The sequence below is a fragment of the Saccopteryx bilineata genome, chromosome 11, assembly GCF_036850765.1.
Source record: "Saccopteryx bilineata isolate mSacBil1 chromosome 11, mSacBil1_pri_phased_curated, whole genome shotgun sequence".
Taxonomy (NCBI): Eukaryota; Metazoa; Chordata; class Mammalia; order Chiroptera; family Emballonuridae; genus Saccopteryx; species Saccopteryx bilineata.
The window spans coordinates 80,894,859-80,914,552 of record NC_089500.1 but is presented as its reverse complement, the minus strand read 5'-3'; the positions used below and the strand labels follow the sequence as shown (position 1 = coordinate 80,914,552).

The following is a 19,694-nucleotide window of genomic DNA, read 5'->3' as shown; positions in this document are numbered from 1 at the left end:
TGAAAGAGATGCCCCTTCCAGAAGTGCGGCAGGGGGCCGGATAAATGGCCTCAGGGGGCCGCATGCGGGGCCCGTGGGCCGTAGTTTGGGGACGCCTGCAACCTTCCTCCAATCCCCTAACAGCCTAAGTGTTATACCAAGTCTTACCTGACACCTTCTTCCTAGGACACCCCATGGTATCCACATGTGTGCCTTCTCTGTCACTTCTCTGCAACAAGTACTGAACACAACTTGCTCAACTACAGGTATGCTTCTGGGGCCTTTGATTGGAGGACATGGGCAGCACAGGTGATGTCCCTGCAGGTCAGCTTCCTGGACCCACAGCAGTGTGCACCTGGAGAAACCATGGCCACTGTCTGGAACTCAGCTGAACCCACACAATTCTGTGACAACCACTGAGGGAGGTTTTCTCATCCTGCCTATCTTTGACCCCCACTTCCCTGCTTAGACCCTGGTGGCCGCAATGAGGGACTTCTTCACCTGACACAGGAGGGACTGTACCTGGAGGAAAACTTGTGTCTGTCAAGGTCCTCAGAGAGGCAGAGTTGGAGGGCAGAGGAGGCAGTTTTTGGTGAGTGGCCAGAAGTGCTCTTGGTGGGTGTGGAGACTGTGCCCCAGGCCCCACAGAAGAACAATGAGAACAGACCCGAGGCTCACCTGCAACCTTCAGCCCCACCAGGGCCTTTGCATAGAAGTCTCCATCTTGGAAATAACACTGGTAGTCTCCGCTGTCAGAGACTTTGACATTGTGAATCTGGAGAGCAGCCGTCCCCTCAGTGATGTTGTCTCTTAAAATCGAAGTTCTCCATCGATACTCTGCTGCCTGTGTCTCTTCCTTCCCATGTGCATACGTGAGCACCACCTGCCTGAGGCTGGGTCGCACCCACTTCAGCTCCATGTTCCCAGCGTTCATCTTCGGGACCAGATGGCAGGGCAGCTCAGCATCTTCACCCACCACGGCCAGGATGGGTGCAGTGGGTCCAAGCACGTCAAACTGAGCTGGTCAGCAGAAGGAGGTGCTCCATCAGTGGGAGCTATGGCAGAGGGGAAGGGGGTGTCCCGGGCAGAAGAGGTGAGGTAAGAAACACCTAGAGAGGTACCCAGTCCTAACTGAAGTACAGTCAGGATAGGCTTTCCAGGATGGGGAGGAATCCAAGGTTCATACTGGGTATTATAGATAAGTGCTTCAGATACATAAACACAGAGCCATTCCTTACCTGAGCAGGGGATGAGCAGCTGGACCAAGGTGAGGCAGACAGGAAAGTCAAGCAGATGGAAGGCCAGGGACATCACCATTTTTGTCTATTGTGCAGATAGAGAGAGACAATGAGAAGTAGGGTAGAAATGACCTGGCCCTGCTGGGTTTTTGTTTTTTTAATTACTAAGTGAGAGGTGGGGAGGCAGAGACAGAGTCCCACATGCACCTGACCAGGATCCACCTGGCAAGCCCCCTATCAGGCAATGCTCTGCCCATCTGGGCTGCTGCTCTGCAACCAAGCTATTTTAGTGCCTGAGGTGAGGTCATAAAGTCATCCTTAGAACCTGGGGTCAACTTTGCTCGAACCATTCGAGCCATGGCTATGGAGGAGAAGAGAGAGAGAGAGAGAGAGAGAGAGAGAGAGAGAGAGAGAGGGGGGGGGGTAGAAGCAGATGGTTGCTTTCCTTGTGTGCCCTAAGCCAGAATCAAACCCGGGCCAACATGCTGGGCCAACACTCTACCCCTGAGCCAACCGGCCAGGGCCTGGTAGCTCAGTTGTCACCCCAGTATACCACAGTTGTGGGTTCCATCCCTAGTCTGGGCACATACAAGAATCAAGCAATGAATGCCTAAAGAAATAGTACAACAATCGGCATTTCTTTCTCTCTCTTCCTCATGCTTTCTCTCTAAAATCATTAAATAAAAATTAGAACAAACAAAAGTAACATCAACCTAGAAGAAGATGGAAAATTCCACTTGGAGACCTCTGCTCCCAGTTCTGACTGGGGGGAATCCCTAGATCATTGGTGACCTGCGAACCTCTCAAAATGTGTGCTAGGCAGTCTCTTAACCTTTGATTCCAACGTAAAAAATTATCCATAAAATATGTAACGTTAGATGTATGTACCTGAACCGTAGCCATCAGGAAACCCTGGGCTCCACCCTGAGGACGTGGACAGAAGCCTTCACTTACCCACAATTCCCTGGGACAGCCAGCTCCCGCCTCCCCCATCACACTCTGAGGAGCACAGGACCCTCCTCCCTGAGTCCCGGATTCACTGGAGCCCCCACAGTCTATGCTCAGCACACCAGCCAGAGGCTCCTGACTCACTTCCCCTCCCTCCTCCACTCAGCCCTTCCGGGGGCTCCCCTTTCACTCAGAGCAGAAGCTGAAATTCCTTGCACTCTATACTTTTATAATTATCTGAAAGTTTAAAATTTTAAAAGTTTCAAGAGTGGGAAATATATTTCCACTTATTTTGGTAGATATGTATTGTTTTTATTCCTAATTATAGACAATTTTAGAATAAAAAAACCTAAAATAATAAAACTTAAATGATTTATAATGGTAATCATATACTTTATATGAATGTATATATTTCTGGATGTATTCTGGCTATATATATATATATATATATATATCAAATGTCTTAAAAATATTTTATCCTTTGACCCATAAATTCTACTTGTAAGGATTACTCTTAAAGAAATAAAATCAGGCATTAACACAAAGCATTATGTTTAATTCTGTTCATCAAAGTAAAAACTACCAAAGTGAAATATAGATACAATTTAAATACCCAAATTTGTTCTAAGTATAAATAAAATGCTTTATTAAAATCATGATTTCTAAACCTACAGTGACATAAAACTCAATGGTAAAAAGCTGAAAGCATTTCCTTTAAGATCAGGAAAAAGACATTTCTATTCAAAATATTATTGAAAGTCCTACCCACAGCACTCAGACGACACAAAGAAATAGAAAAGCATGCAAGTCAGAAAGGAAGAAGTACTGTATTTCTCCATGTATAAGACACACCTTAACTTTGGGGCCCGAAATTTGGAAAAAATAATGTATTACCTTAAGTTATTTAACTCAAGTTTTATACACCATAAAATTCATACAACTCCTCATCACTGTCAAAACTCTCATCCATTAGCTTGACCTCATCTGTGTCTGATAACGAATCACTGTCTTCATCTACTGCCTCTTCCTTAGTCCCATCTATGACATTTGAAATGCCACACTTCTACAACCACTGTATATGACACACCCAGTTTTTAGACCAAATTTTTCGAAAAAAGGTGTAACTTATACATGGGGAAATACAATAAAACTATCACTATCTGCAGATGACTTGATACAACAAATCAAAACGACTAAGGACAACACCCAAAAACCTGTTAAAACTGATAAATGAATTCAGTAATATTGCAGGATATAAAATAATATTATTGCTATTATTTCTATATAGCAATAATAAATAATCAGGAGAAGATAATTTAAACTCACATTTACAATTTCATCAAAAAGCATAAAAGACCTAGGAATTAATTTAACCAAAGAGGTAAAAGACCTGAACTCTGACAACTATAAGACACTGAGGAAAGATATTGAAGAGGACATACATAAATGGAAGGGTATGCTGTGCTCAAGGATTAATATTGTTAAAATATTCTTAATGCCTAAAGCAATATATAGAACCAATGCAATCCCTATTGAAATGCCAATTACCTTAATCTCAGAAGTAGAAAAAATAATTCTAAAATTTATATGGAACCACCGAAGATCTTGAATAGTCAAAGAAATATCGAGGAAAACAAAAAATTGGAAGTGTCATGCTCCTTGATGTCACACTGTACTACAAGGATACACTAATAACATGTATGGTACTGGCACAAAAACAGAGACATAATTCAGTTGGACAGAACAGAGAGCCCAGAAATTAGCTCTCACTCACATAGTCAATTACTTTTTGGCAAAGGAGGCAAAAATATAAAATGGTGTTAAAAACAGAGTCTTTAACTGGACTTTAAAATGTTGTAAAGTACCCGTACCTCACTTCCGCAGGTTTACGTAGAGACACCAAGTCCAGATGAATTTTGAAGTGTTTTATTAAAGGAGGAGATTTATTAAATATGCCAGCCGCATATAACTACACGGGGCATTTGCAGCCCCAAATCATGTGCGCCAGGCACAGCCCTTGCGGCAGGTTGTATACCTTTGCGCGCACGCGCACACACGGGCGGGAAAAGGAGGAGGGGGATGGGACACAATTCATTAGCAAGCTTATAACATTTTGTCCATAGGATTTATAAAAATATTCCTATATATCATAACTTACAAGGTAACACAATAGCAAAAATGTTATTCTACGTATTAAAAGACATTTCTAAATTTTCTAGTGTTCATTTGCCACTCCTTTGTTTAGAGATGTATAAATTAATTATACGTTTTCAGGAGGGGAGGGGTAGTTTCATGGTGCCAGGGGATAAATGCCTGCAAATGGCTCATCAAATAGGAAAAGGTGTTCTTAATCTCACTCTTCCTGTACCTGGCTAGCCTATTTACCTGCTTCCTTACAGGTGTGGGGGAGGGGAGGGGATCTAAATCTCCTTCCCCTCTTTATTTTACAATACAATGCTATCGACCATCCTGAGTTGGTGTAAATCACACAAAAAATTATTTTTACCAAATTTCTGTGTATGCCTAGCCCAAATTAATAAAATGCCCTTTAAACTTCCTGGTAGAAGGAAGTTTCCTACACAGTGTGTTTCTGCAAGCTAGGAAACTTTCATATTTCTTTCTCTTTATTCTCTACAGAAAAGAGGGGAAAAGAAACCTGACTATTTTCCTTAAAATATTAATATTAATTTTCTATTCTTTGGTACCTTACCACAAAAACTGGACAGAAATGTGGAAAAAGAATGTAACTGGGTCGTTTTCTTACATCATATACAAGAATAACCACAAAATGGATTAAAAATTTAAATGCATGACCCAAAGTCATACAACTTGAAGAGAATATAGTCAGTGGATTTTCTGACAGAGTTCTTAATAATATCTTTTTGGATATGTGTCCTCGAGCAAGGGCAACAAGAGAAAAATAAACAAATGGGATCATAACAAACTAAAGTTTTTGTATAGCAAAGGAAACCATCAACAGAATGAAAAGACAAGGATAGAAGTAGAAAAGGATATTTGCCAATGATACATTTAATAAGGGGTTAATATTGTAAATTTATCAAGAATTCATGCAACTTAACACCAAAAAACAAACAATCCAATTTTAAAAGTGGGAAGAAAACTTGAATAGACATTTCTTTTTTTTTTTTTTTTTTTTTTTTGCATTTTTCTGAAGCTGGAAACAGGGAGAGACAGCCAGACAGACTCCCGCATGCGCCCGACCGGGATCCACCCGGCACGCCCACCAGGGGGCGACGCTCTGCCCACCAGGGGGCGACGCTCTGCCCATCCTGGGCGTCGCCATGTTGCGACCAGAGCCATTCTAGCGCCTGGGGCAGAGGCCACAGAGCCATCCCCAGCGCCCGGGCCATCTTTGCTCCAATGGAGCCTCCACTGCGGGAGGGGAAGAGAGAGACAGAGAGGAAGGCGCGGCGGAGGGGTGGAGAAGCAAATGGGCGCTTCTCCTGTGTGCCCTGGCCGGGAATCGAACCCGGGTCCTCCGCACGCTAGGCCGACGCTCTACCGCTGAGCCAACCGGCCAGGGCTTGAATAGACATTTCTTGAAAGAGAAATTACAGGCCCTGGCTGGTTGGCTCAGGGGCTAGAACGTCCGCCAGGCATGTGGGCATCATGGCTTTGATCCCCATTCAGGACACATGTGAAAAGCAACTATCTGTTTCTCTTCCCCTCCCTCTCCCCCTTCTCTCTCTCATCTACTCCCACAGCCAGTGGCTCAGTTGGTTCAAGCATTTGCCCAGGGCACTGAGGATAGCACAGTTGGTCAGAGGGTCAGCCTCAGGTGCTAGCTTGATTGATTTGAGCATTGGCCAGGTCAGGAGTCTGTCTCTCTACCTCCCCTCCTCTCATTTAAAAAGAAAGAAAAAAAGAAAAAAAAAAAAGAGGAGGGACAGATGGCCAACAGACATATACATATGAAATGTAAACCCCTCTGTGGTCAGACAGCACGTTGTTATTCCATTCTCCAATTGTTGTATATGTAAATTGATTTAGATTTTTCTATGTTACAAATAACTCTGTAATGAACATATTTACATATGAATCTTTAAGACACACACCTCTTTTAGAATCTCTTAGAACACACTCCCAGAGAGGAGCAGGAGAGACTGGAGGAGGTCTTTGCTCCTTTCTGACCACAGGATCCTAGAAACAGGCAGCTGTGAAGCTCCCTCATTCCGGTTGTTTCTCTCCCACCAATTACCAAATGCAGGCACGGCCTTGCCCGGCCTCTGTGGGCACACCTGTGCCCTCGCCTGCCTGTTCACAGCACCACACTCCTCTGGGTGAGGAACGTCCTGCAGGCTCACCAGCTTCTCAGCCTCTCCCCGAAGGGTCCCTGGAGCCCTGCTTTTACCAAGTCCCCTACTTACCCCTGGCAACCCCAGATGAAAGTCACAGAACAAAGACTCTCAGTAGTTCTCCATTATATTTCAGTTTCTGATCCGGAAGAAAGGGTGAGGGGTAAAGAAAAGCTTGCTCAGGAGGAGAAACAGTGCAAAGTCCTTCTTTGAAAGCACTTGTTTTCTGATTGGCTTAGAGTTGTGTGTCTTATCAGCTGCTGGGCAGAAACCAGTGGGCAAGGTCAGCATGGACAGGGACGCTGTATTGGGTGGTACCAGTGAAGACCAGCTCCAGCCCTGATTCCCACACTCTGTGTCTTCCTGTGTGTTTACCTGTTTGAATCACTCCTGGGTGTGGATGTGTGTGATCAGTATTTCATTATATATGCCTGCTCTTGTTTTTTTATATCATAATGTATTTATAAGTAAAACTAAACAGACATAGGACAGATGTTATGTGTGAGGAGAGAAAGGTGTTTGCTGACATCTCTTACAGCAGAGCCCAGTGAAAGTATGAACAGAAAGAAACCAGACCCATGCCACCTTTTTGGTACCTTTAAAAAATTCAGGTCTCGGATACATTTCCAAATAATATAATTCTCAGGTTTCCAGAGGCAGTACTGTCAGGGACCTATGGGCATGTTTTAAATTTTTCATATAATTTACATTTGGAGCATTGCTGATAAGGTCCCTTTGTCTTCTGCACCTTATTTGTGCTGCACTTTGATTTTTAGGTGTATTTATTTCTCCTTTCCTGCAGGAGTCTGTATTTTCTGAGATTAGACAAGATAGGCAGTGAATACATTTCTGTTAGGGGTCTTTGGAACAAACAGCACATCCACCTGTAGCCTGGGGCTTCCAAAGACACTTTATTTAGATCTCAAGGTGATGATTATTGCTTCCAGGGCTTTAATGTGGCTTTGGCTGATCGAATTTTACTACATTACATTGTTTGATTTTAGGTTCTGTGGTAGAGATGGCTGGTCTCTTGTGCAATATCAGTTCCCTGCTGCTGCTTCTTAGTAATGAAACCCAAACTGGGCAGGGGGTGGGTACTGAAACGTGCCCCTTGCCCTTGATGGAAGAGGCTGGTGGACTAAGTTTGAGCTGACGGTTTGTAGGTGGAACTTGTGTTCTATTTCTCTACCGAGGTGGACGCTCAGTAGAGGAAGACATTCCAGTCTCTTCTGGAGGATCCAGGTTACTCTGACACAGAGTAACAGCCTAATTTCCTACCTAGAGCTGAGCTTCCAATAAGGGGTTTCTGTGTAGAAGGTTTGGCATCTTTTGGAGCTTTCAGGGAAATAGGGTCTCGTCATCCAGACCTTTATATGATGCTGAGAGACAATGTGTATGAAATGGATCAGTATATATAGCAAGGTTCAATTTTCATTAAAGAAACATTGTGTGTTGCAGATAATCTCTGCTGTTTAGCACATATATGCATGTGTGTGTTAGGGCCAGGGAGGTAAGAGGGTGGAGGGGTATGTAAGCCAAAAGAGAAATGCCTCCGTAAATGCTTATCTTAGCTGCAGAGATGGTAATGTCTAATTGGGGCAGGTCACCCTTAAAACCTTGTCCATGTGTTACCATAGGCAAGCAGCTAGAGCCAGACATCTAATTAAGCCTGGAAGCTGTAGCTCTCAGGCACCCCAGGGGATAGCAACCAGTATGGGAACTAATCCCAGGGAAAGCAGAAAGGGTCACTCCCCACTCTTCCCAGAAAACCACCTGGGCTGGTCCAGTAGACCTGGAGTGGGAAGAAGTAAACAGTAAAGGGGCCATTTCTCTGCTGAGGCGGGTGCAGTAAATACCAACGTGGCATAAGGGGAGGTCCTTCTGCTATGAGACAGGCACAGCATAAAGGTGATCATGAGGGGAGAATTCCAATCTCGGAAAATAATTGGATTGGCCGTGGGGAGGGTCCAGCAGAAGCAGGGAAGAATGTGAAAGAAGATTGGATAGTTTGAAAGCAAAGATTATCCTTTTCAAGCTCAGGAAATTATAATAATAATAATTAAAAAAAACACCTTAGTCTCTGTGTGTGTGTTGACTCATGCACTTTCCTCAGCAGTGGCACCAGCCCAAGTGCAGGCCCGTTTGCAGCCAGGGCATCATCAAGCCTTAGTGGTGGATGTGCAGATGGGGACAGGACACAGGGAAACGTTCTGTATCTCTGGGTTCTGGCCCTCCTGAGCCAGAGCGAGATGGACTGGAGCCACCTGGTGGACAATGAGACAGAGCGCCAGCCTCTTCAAGGACAAGTGTACCCCATGCACCCTAACAGTGAGTCTTGTCACAGTGCCTCCACTCCTTCCATGTGTGAATACGGGAAATGCCTCTCCTGTGACTCCGGGGAAGGACACTATTTCCAGTCTGTGTCCACCAGCAGCAACAGGTGCACCGAAAGAAACACATGCCTTCCAATGGAAGTTCTTTGTGTTTTATTTTTATTTTATTATTTTTTAAGTGAGATGAAAGGAGATAGTGAGACACACTCCCACATGCCTCCCAACCGGGATCCACCAGGCAACCCCAACTGGGGCCAGTGCTTGAATTAACCGAGCTATCCTCAGTGTTCGGGGCCGACACTCGAACCAATGGAGACACTGGCTTCGAGAGGGGAAGAGAGACAGAAGGGGGAGAGGGAGAAAAGCAGATGGTCGCTTTTCCTATGTGCCCTGACTGGGAATTGAACCCAAGACTTCTGCCAGATACCCCCATTTCAATGATGAGCTTGGAGCTCAGAACTGATGACACATTGTCTAATTCTCTACAGCATGTTACTGGAGAAAACTCTTAGAGATCTGTAAGAAGTAACATGAGAATAATCTGTAGGGATTTAACCTTCTTTTCTTCTCAAGGTTCCCGCTGAGTTCAGTGAGCTTCTCAAGACTCTATACCCACAGCTCAGTGGGGCAAACCCACACATTGGGCACTTGGGCAGGAGGCAGCTGTCCTCCCAAGGTAAAGGGGATTCTAGGCAAAAAATATGCTGATCTGCAGGGGCCTGAGGTTCACGGAGAAACTTCCCCCAAGAGTCACACAGTGAAAAAGGTGATAAACGAGTGAAATGAAGCACCTGCCACCACCAGGAACCTAACAGCCTCATCGTAGGACCTGCCTTGTTGGAAATAACAGTAGTAGACGCCCTTGTCCTGAGTTGTGATGTGTGAATGATGAGGACCACCCTCTGTTGCAGCGACAATGAACTATCTGGAGACCAGATGCTCCCAGGGACCCCGGGGGGAGGCAACAGCTCGGTCCACAGACCGAGGGACTCAGCCCCATCTCCATCCTTACTCGGTATTTATTAGCCAGTACAAATAACTCAAGGAAGCAGACAGAAGTTTTCAGGGGGTGAAGTAAAGGACAAGGAACATGCTGACTTCTAAGAGCCTAAACACTTTCTTGTTGCTGAATCTTATCCTGCAGTTTTGCTGTTTCCGGCACGGGGTCAGAGAGGCCCCCGGACTCTCCACTGCTCAGGACTTTCACCCTGGGGTGCCTATCTGCCTCTAAATGTTTAACTTAACCGTGCAAGTCTTCACAGCGTATTCCTACAACCCTCCCCTTGCTAACGTCTTCGCTCACAGAGGTTGTCCGCCCACGGTACTGCTCCATCTGCTCCTCCGGCCTCTCGTGCCCGCCCTTGTACACCAGCACGGCCGGGGAGAACTGAGACCGGAACCACCGCACCTCCATGTCCACGGCACTTCTCTCAGGTGACAGGTGGCAGCCTAACACGGTGCTTTCTCCCACCATGGCCCACGTGGGATCAGCAGGCCCCACGACAGTAAACTGGGCTGTTCAACAAAGGGGCAGAATCAGTGGGGGCACCAGCCTTCCAACATCTAAGGCGTGAAAGAAAGTATCTATTCCAGGGGAGGACGGAGGGGCTTTCTGGGCTGAGGATTCTGGGACCCACAGCTGTGCTGGCTGGAGCACGAGATGCCTACTAAGTGTCTGCTGAGGCTGCCAGAGCTCGGTGAACAGAACAGAGAGGAGCCCACCCTTAGCCCCCCACACACCCTGTGCAGACAGAGGCTTTCTCCTGCTGCCCAGGGCATCGCAGGCCTGGAGCACAGCAGGAGTTAGAGCTGTCCAACCTGGTAGCCACTAGCCAGTCCCAAATAAAACATGCTGTCAATGTGAAATACTCATCACATTTCGAAAATTTGGAATAAAAAGAGTGCTAAATGCTCCATCCCTAGTTTGCTTTAATTAAATGTTTGAATGGTAATATTTTGGTTATTTGTGGTTATTTGTGGCGCTGGTATAAACTCAGGAACACGTGCAGAATGAAGGATGGGTGATCACAACCGCAGCGGGAAGTGTGGGCTTCCCTTTCTGTGTCGATAGGAGCCCGTGGCAGCGCCCTACCTGAGACCAGTGCGGACAAGCCCAGGAGGGCGAAGAAGAGCCGGGGGTCAGGCAGGGAGACGTGCAGGGAAGCAGCCGGCTCCATAGCACGGAGGACGGTCACCCAGGGGAGGCCTGGACCACAGACCTGGGGCGCAGAACTGGAGAAATCACCAGGGAGACTTGGCATTACCGTCCTGATCTAGGTAACTACCCTGTAACCCGTGTTGGTGACATCAGAGCCCCCACTTGTATCCTGGGCACCCCCCTTCCGCCTTTTCAGGTCCAGCGTCTCCGCACAGACGCGCTCATGAACATTCCAGAAATAAGTGAGCGTTCCCCAGTCGCCCTGCTCGGGTCGGGTCACTTCTGGGGACAGAGCTCAGTTTCTGCGGTCGTCACCCGACATCCTTCCACAACCTCCTCCTCCAGGCAGCACCTGAGTTACCCCAGGGAGGCCAGGCGTGGAGTCCCCCAGGAAGCCCCTCTCCGGGGACCCGCCCTTCCCACCGAGATCCGTCCCCGCCCCCTCCCCCGCCCCCCGGCCCCGCACGAGCGCAGCGGCCACCGCGGTCCCACCTGCCAGAATCCACTAAGGCGTCTTCCCTCCTCTGCTGATGCTCAAACGATGACTTTCCGGTTGCTCTTCTCTGTAACCTGCCCATGGGCACAGCCACAGCCGGATGGCAATACTTCCCGAAAGCTGAGAAAACGTTTATTCTCCAGAGGCTGTGTGCGGCTGGGGACCTGGGACCCGGTGTCCCCTGTGACCTGGATCCCAAGATTTCCAGTGACCGTTCTCAGTCCAGGATTGGCCTGCGGCGGGCCCACCAGCCAATGGCATCCCCGAGTCCACTCCTCATCTGTTGCTAGGTAGAATACACAGACACAAAGCATTCAAAAGGCACAACTGTAAATAGCCTTTTGTGTTTATCTGGCCTTGTTAGTTCCCTTTTCGTTTTCTATGTGTACCTGTCTGAGAGGTGGGGTTGTACATAGGCAGGTGTTAAGATGAACACGAATAACCTCTTCCCAAAGCCGAGGAATCTCCTTCAAGGTGCTGGGCTTGTGAAAGGCAGGGGCGAGATGAGGGTACACGAGGAGGGGTTCGGGGTGGTGACTGGAGCCAGACAGCAGCTGTTATGGAAAGCTTGTCACTCATTCAGAAAGTATGGAGTGAGAGATGTGAGGGTACTGAGTGAGAGGAGAAAGCCTTTGTTTCCATCGAGAGGTGGCACTCCAGTGTTTGCAGGACACGGGACAGCGGCAGCAAACAAAGTCTTCTTCATCTGTCAGCAGGTGGACTGGTTAAGTCCAGCATTCCCCCACCCACACAAAGGTCCCTTCCCGTGCCCCAGAGATCCCAATTGGGTCATTGTGTACATTTCTTCTAGAATAATCTTCCCACAGCATATTTCTTAACATTTCCCACACGAGCCTGAATGCTTTCTCTACAGGCTTCTATTCCTTTCTGATTCAATTTAACACCGCAATTATGTAGCACACTAACAGTGTCCCCACCAGCAATTACTCCAGGTCTGGGATTCTGTCCCCACGCCATTCCCTTCACCTGAATTGTTCCCTCACACCTGCTCCTGCAAGAACACCTCCAGATGTTCTCAGCCTGGACTCAGCTTCTTCCAGCAGCCAGCAAGGAATGCCAACCTGGGTCCCACCACTGCAGGAAATTCAATTCTGCCAATAATCAGAATGAGAAAGAAGCAGACCCTTCCCTGGATCCCCCGGAAAGGAACCCAGCCTGTCGACACCTTAGTTTCAACCCAGCGGGAGCCATGTTGGACTCCTCACCTACAGAAATCTGAAGTAATCATTTGTGCTGTATTAGTCATGAATTTTGTGATTATTATTGCAGCAGCAATACAAAACTAACGCAGTAAGGATTTTGTGAGAATGTTGCAGGGGAAACTGAGAAATTGTGGTGAGCTTAAAATCTAGAAGTAACTCAACTGAAGAATGTAGATTGCTAAAAATAATTTTTTTTTTTTAACAAATGTAACTCGATAAACTCATGGATACTGCAGTAAACAATAACAGAGAAGGTGATGAAAAGTGGCTTTTTCTCAGGACCCACCAGTTTAAAGAAACCTCAGGGCCTTAGCTTGGTAGCTTAGAACATACTGCTGATAAGCAAAGGTGTATGTTCTATCAGGGAATGTGCAACATTCAACCAATAAATATGTTAATTAGTGTAACAACATATCAATGTTTCGCTCTCTCTTTCTTCTCTAAAATCAATAATGAAATGAAGTTTCAGTAATATAAAAGGGACCCCCGGTAACAGCTGTGATCAGTGGAGAAATGTTTTTTTTTTTCCCCTGGAGATGGATTACTCGGTGTGATAAACAATCCCACTGAAGTTCCTCCAGCTCCCCTCGGTCCTCCAAATTCAGGATGGCTTTGCTCCATGATCAGAGGTCACACTGCTGGTCACTGAGAATTCATTCTCTGGGTGAACTCATCCTGTAGTCAGTGAACCATATGGCTTTCTGCCAGTTGACCTTGAATGAATAGAGTGTTCGGTGTGGTCTTCATAGTCACTTATAGTGACCTTTTACCCTTGGTGCCCTGAGGAGGAGGGGACCTCAGGGCTGCAAGTGACCCTGCCCAACAGGAACAGTCTTTTGCAAAGGAACAGACTAGAGATAAAAGAAGGAAGCAGAGACCAAACCCCTCCCAGTAACACTACTTTCTGTATGAATTTTATTAAGTCACTTAAAATTGGCCCTGCCTCAGTTTCCACACTTTCGAAATGGGGCTACCTTACAGGATTGTTGTGAGGATTAGTGAGTGAAACTCACTGGAAATATTTAGCACAGCACCCAGTACATTTTAGGTTGTTTATGAATGTTAGCTGTGGTTGTGGGAACCTGGCTGAGTCACCTTCAGAAAGTTAGTTCACTTTCTGCACCTTTTTTGTCTCCTTTTCTGTCAAGTGAAAAAAAATTGAATTATTGAAGTGCTTCACTCAGTGTGTTTTTAATAGGTGTTTTATTGCTCTGACATTTTTCTGTTGAGGAGGGCTTCAGTTCCCGGCTGTGCAGAGAAAAGCAAACATGCTATTTTAGCCTGAGGCTCTCCATTTACATCAGGTGACCTACCGGGTCTATTATTGTCTCCAGGGGAGGGTCAGGCACTGGATCAGGCACAAGGGAACTTTTCACTTCTCTTTGTGCTGGGCAAATGTTCAAGGTAGTAGACTCCAGTGTCCAAATCTCAAAGACAGGCCACAGAGGCCCAAAGAAGGAGATGTGTGGGAAGGTGTAGATGTGCGATCCATCACTGGCGTTGTAGAAGGAGACCTCCCCTGACTCATAGTCCAGGAAAACCCCCACTTTTTTAGGAGGATTGACACTTGTTAGTTTGGTCCTGGGGTCCGTGAGAGCCTGGAAGTCTTTTCCATCATTCAGCCTCATTGTCCAGAATCCGTTCTCAGGTTTTATTTTAACCCAAACTTTTCTCTCCACATTCTCCCTACAAACCCCAATTTGCCAGTATTTCCTGTCCCCCACCTCCACCTCCCAGAAATGTCTCCCCGACGTGAAGCTCTCACAGCCCAGCACACAGTAACCCCAGAGAAACCTTTTGGGGTTGTCTGGCACACTCTGGTGTGCTTCTGCCCGCTGCACTCTCCTCTGGTCCTCAGAAACACGAAGAATGGGGTGAGCTGTGTCCAGATCCAGAAACACATCCGCTGCAGAAAGTTTGAATGGATTGGGGTCAGCCATGGCTCGGGGACCTCAGTGCCTCAGACTTCAAGGCCTGAGTCTGGGTGAGGAGGCCAGAGCTCAGAGCTTGGAGTCTCCAATCTGCCCTAGATGTGACCCTCAGCAATCAAGAGAAACTGCAGGGGTCTTGTGTTCCTTGTGGGAGGGGAGGGTGAAAAAGGGTGGGGTTTCTCTAACCCACCATCTAGAGCTGGCAACTTCCTTCTACCATTCCCTGTTTCTCTTCACAAGTTGAGTGTGCCCACCAGTACACCGTCATGGATTCAAATGTCAACCCTTGTTCCACCCTCCTGAGCTAGATTCTGCCACAAACTCTTTTGCTACAGACTGAAGCTACACTGCTCACAAAAATTAGGGGATATTTTATGGCTTCATATTCATTTTGAAATATCCCCTAATTTTTGTGAGAAGTATATATAGTAATATCTTGAGCCTTAATTTCCTGTGTATGAAGGGACTAGAAATACTAATCTCTAGGGTAGAATAAGAAAAAGTCTGTGACACATTTAGCCCAAGCTTGAGCATGGAGGAAGTGCCTGTTGTGATAACATAGATCATATCTCTTCTTTTGGGGGGGCCATGCTGGGGGCTCTGTGTGGTCTAGGGCCCATTACCCACCCTCTTGGGCCCCACAAATCAGTCCTCTATCCACTGCATCACTGGGCTCCCCTGCCTCTGGTTACCTGCTGGGTTTGGCCAAGGGGAGGTACTATTTGAAGACAGGAAGGAGAAAGAAAAGAGGCCCAGCACTGACTCCCCCACTTCCTCCACTGGAGATGCTCTAACAAGAGCCTGACTCCTCTCAGGCAGCCTCTCCCTGAGCTCCAGCTTCCTCTGGGCTCCAGTGACTGCTCCCTGTCCCTCCCCCTTCAGCCTAGGGGTGGTGACAGCTCCCACTGTGGGAGCCCTGGGGCACCATTCATCCTTGCTGGTTTCCTTTAATGCCACCCCTGCCTCTGGAAGTAGTTTCTTCTCTATCCCTCCTCCATCACTGTGCAGATGTGGCTGTGAACACAACCAACTCCATTTCTGTGTCATGAATGCCTTTCATCTTTTCCTGCTGTGACCTTTGGCCAAACTTACGGTTTTTACCAAGCACACCAAAGCCATCTACATGATGATTATCGTTGTTCCTTAAAATACAGCCATTAACATTTTTAATAGTAAAAGTTGGATGTCATGACAACTGAGGTCAATAATAAATGGGTGATAAAATCGATTATAATCGATAGAATAATCTATCACAAGAGCAAGACATATGGTTTGGTGCCACCACATTCTTTGTGTTGTTGTCTTATCAATCATTAGTATCCAAGTTATACCATTAAAAAAACTACTGTAAGGTGTCTGTTAGCAGTGAATAATCTGAGCTGATTGCCAGGTCATCTGCCTGCTCCAACCCTATACCTCTGTGAGTAAATTACCCTATAATATGGTCTGTTATATTCTAAGGGGTGGCTTGCATCATTTTCAGTTCTTAAGATACTTTCTCTTTACCACAGTCATTACCAGCAAGCAAACACTCATTTTGAACAGGCCATGCCTTTCTTATGTATATTTTGACCAGTATACATTCACTACCTCTCTTAGTCTTCAATTCAACCCAGTAGGAATTACCACCATTATCTAAAGTGAGGAGACTAAAGCTCAGAAACATTGTGTAACCTGAGGACACACAGAGGCAGGAGGGGCAGAAGCCTGGTCAGGTCCCATCCTGACTCTCCCTGCAGCCCCTTCCCCCAGCTGCACCCCTCACGCCTCATCCTTCCTACAAGGACCTGTGGAGCCCAGGACAGCAGCTGTCCCTGTTTCTCTGGGTTCTCTGCAGCAGAAGGGTACACCTTTGAGACCAGGACCTCAAGTCACCCTCCGAGACTCCCCCAGCCAGAAGTTGGAGAAGGAAAAGGGAGCAGGGTCCATTGGTTGTTATTCTAGGGGACATAAAGTGACTCACTCACCAGGTTGGAAAAGGGCCGTCTTCCACTCTGAAAGGAAGGAGACACAGACAAGGAAAGGTCATCATTTCTGTTCTTCCCCCACCATCCCCCTCACTAAGCCTCTTCTCCCAACTCTCCTCAGTCTTGTCCAACATCCAGTTTCCTGCATCTACAGCTCTGTGGCTCAGGCAGAAACCTCTCTGCATGTTGGGCTTCTCTTCATCACACTGGAGCTGCAGGCAACATGGCCGTGCTTAGCCCAGGTGTGCGGGCATTTGTGTCAGCAGGGTGAGGGGACACTGTATGTGGAAGGTCCTCTCTGAGTGTCCAGAAAGGCGGGGTGGTGCACCACAGAAAATGGGCCTCCGAGCTGTATCTGATCATTCCTCACCAGCAGAGAGAGGGTTTAAATGCTTTGTACACAGAGAGCATCAGTCACTCACCAGCGTAAGCCTCAGACTTTTCACCTACAAAGGAAAACAGCAGAGTCACCTGAACTGTCATTTCAGAGATTTTGGTTGTTTTGGGGTTTTTTGCACACATCTAATCTTCCTTTTTCACCATTGCATGCTTCCTACATCTCCCTCTGCCTGTTTAATTCTCTATTGTCCTCCCTCTTTAAAATCAACTGCATCTATTGGGCCTGGATGGGTAGCTAAATTGATTAGAGGGTCATCCTGATACACCAGTGCTACAGGTTCTATTGTCTGTCAGGGCACATACAAGAACCATCCAATGAATACAAGAATTGGTGCAACAACAAATCTAAGTCTTTCTCTGCCTCACAATAATTAATCAATAAATAAAAACTACAACCCTCCACAACAACTGTATTTAATGGCCCCTCACACACCCTGTTCAGTACACGCTTCCCCAGCTGTCATTTGTAGACTCGTTTTGTATCAATCTGTACAGCAATCATCCTCTGTCCACAGTTTAGCTTTTGAAAGTTAGTCTCAATTACCTTCCATCAACTGAGGTTGGAAAATAGTAAATGGAAAATTCCAGAAAGAAACAACTCATAGGTTTTAAACTATGCATCATTCTGAGTAGCGTGATGATATCTTATGCCACCCCACTCCTCCCTGTCCCCTCACACATCATTCCTTTTTGTCCAGCATGTCCACCCAGTGTACCTCCTACACCCTTGTCCAGTTAGGAGCCTGCTCGGTGATCACATCTACTGTCACAGTATGACAGTCTTTGTGTTCAAATCATCCTTAGTTTATTTATAATGGTCCCCAAGTGCTAAAGTCAGGTATGACAATAAGAAGACTTCCTTTAAGTGAAAAGGAAAAAATCTAGTGTATACAAGGTTTGGTTCCATCTGTGGTTTCAGACATCCACTGGGGGTCGCTGAAGGTGTTCCCAAAGGATAGGAACTGACTACCTTACTCCTATACCTGGGTGTGCCTGGTCATGGGCTCCCCGTGTGCATACGTGTGTGTGTGTGTGTGTGTGCGCACGCGCGCACGTGCTAGAATCCATCTCAATCTCTTTCCTGCCTACTTCCGAAAAGTATTGGGCAACTTAATTAGAAAATTCAGATATTACTTTTTTCATTGGTTACCATAAATCTGTGACAACTGACACTGTTGTCACTTCTGTTTTTAAAAGACACTTCTCTCTGCTGGTTTTTTTCTCAGCAGGCTACATGTAAAGCAACCAGGGGGGGGGGGACCTCACTACTGAGTTCACTTCCCCTGCTTCCTGTTTTTCCCTCTCCTCCCCTCCCTTCTCTTCCCCTCCTTTCTTTTTTTCTTTCTTTGTCTTTCCTAGAGGACTGAGAAAAAACAATGCTGGCCTTTCTCACATAAGGGTCCCCTCCCAAATAGATTGATGATAGATATTAGAGAGACCGAGTGAAGGGAGAGAGAGAGAGAGAGAGAGAGAGAGAGAGAGAGAGAGCATTCATTTGTTGTTCTATTTAGTTGTGCATCCACTCACTGGTCGCTTCCCTTACATGCCCCCAGAACGAGTCCAACCGATTGAGCTAATAGGCATGGCCTGGGTCCGTATCCCGCCCCCCATACCCCACCCTCCCACTCAGGGCGGTTAGGGGTGAGGGAAGGGCTGGATCATATCCGAGCACAGAGTCTGAGAGGAGGGTCCGGGACACTCACGCGCCAGGTACTGGATCCTCATCTGCCCTGCGGGGAACAAGTGAGGAGTCGGTGATGCGTGTGACGCAGGGACCCCGGGACGCGCGGGGCGGGACCGGTACTTACTGACTTCGCGCTGCAGCTCCTCTGGAAATAAGCAAAAAAATAGTCCCGTCACAGGGATGGAGGAGGACCGTGCGGCAGGGGCGCGGGCGCGGGCGCGGGCGCGGGCGCGGGCGCGGGCGCGGGCGCGGGCGCGGGCGCGGGCGCGGGCGCGGGCGCGGGCGCGGGCGCGGGCGCGGGCGCGGGCGCGGGCGCGGGCGCGGGCGCGGGCGCGGGCGCGGGCGCGGGCGCGGGCGCGGGCGCGGGCGCGGGCGCGGGCGCGGGCGCGGGCGCGGGCGGTAGCGCTCCTGCAGCCAGGACTCACCTTTGGCGCTTCGCTCCCGCTGCTTCTTAGTTCGCGCTGCTTCTTTCTCGGCTCGCTCCTTTTCCTTCTCCATAGATAGGGCCTCATTTGTCTTCTGTCGCCGCAGGAAGAACCCCACCGCCGTCAGGATTCCCAGCAGCGACAGCAGGGTCACCACCGCGAAGGCCACCACCCAGCGCCGCGCGCTCCAGAAGAAGGGACCTGCGCAGGGACAGCATCAGCCGCTGGCCCTGAGGGGTCACGGGGTGTCTCGGGACAGATCGTTCTCCTCCTAGAGGGCTCAGAACTCTGTTACACAACACTATTGTCTTGAAATGCCTGCCTTTCACATGGGAGTAGTGCGAGTATAAAAATACACAAAGTCATTGAAGACTTCTCTCCACTCCCTCGTTTCTTCCCCATTCATTAGTTGTTATCGGTCAGCTCTATATGGAAATAACGTGAACTTCGGGGCTGGAGGACCTGGGTTCAAATCCTGGGTCTTCATCCTGACTAGCATGTGACCTGGACTAATGTCTTCACCATAATTGTTCCTGGTGTCCCAACAGGTAAAAGGATGAAATTAATGTTTATAAAGTGCCTGACTCATAGAGTGCC

At 47.5% G+C, this 19,694-nt stretch overlaps 1 protein-coding gene across 8 annotated transcripts in view; it reads right to left on the bottom strand.

Moving 5' to 3' along the window:
* The window catches only part of LOC136315673 (butyrophilin subfamily 3 member A3-like), an 83,847-nt gene that overhangs the window by 8,928 nt on the left and 55,225 nt on the right, over positions 1 to 19,694 (bottom strand). For 2 of the 8 annotated variants that reach the window (XM_066247468.1, XM_066247469.1), the window contains exon 10: positions 13,878 to 14,597. In XM_066247468.1, coding sequence (XP_066103565.1) covers positions 13,987 to 14,597 — 611 coding nt within the window. In that variant the 3' untranslated portion in view covers positions 13,878 to 13,986. Of the gene's footprint in view, positions 1 to 657; positions 1,035 to 1,217; positions 1,303 to 4,036; positions 4,079 to 6,553; positions 6,697 to 11,464; positions 11,623 to 13,877; positions 14,598 to 16,589; positions 16,617 to 17,011; positions 17,036 to 18,691; positions 18,818 to 19,097; positions 19,299 to 19,694 lie in introns of those variants that run through there. The other 6 variants (XM_066247454.1, XM_066247461.1, XM_066247459.1 and 3 more) reach the window with 6 other exon arrangements.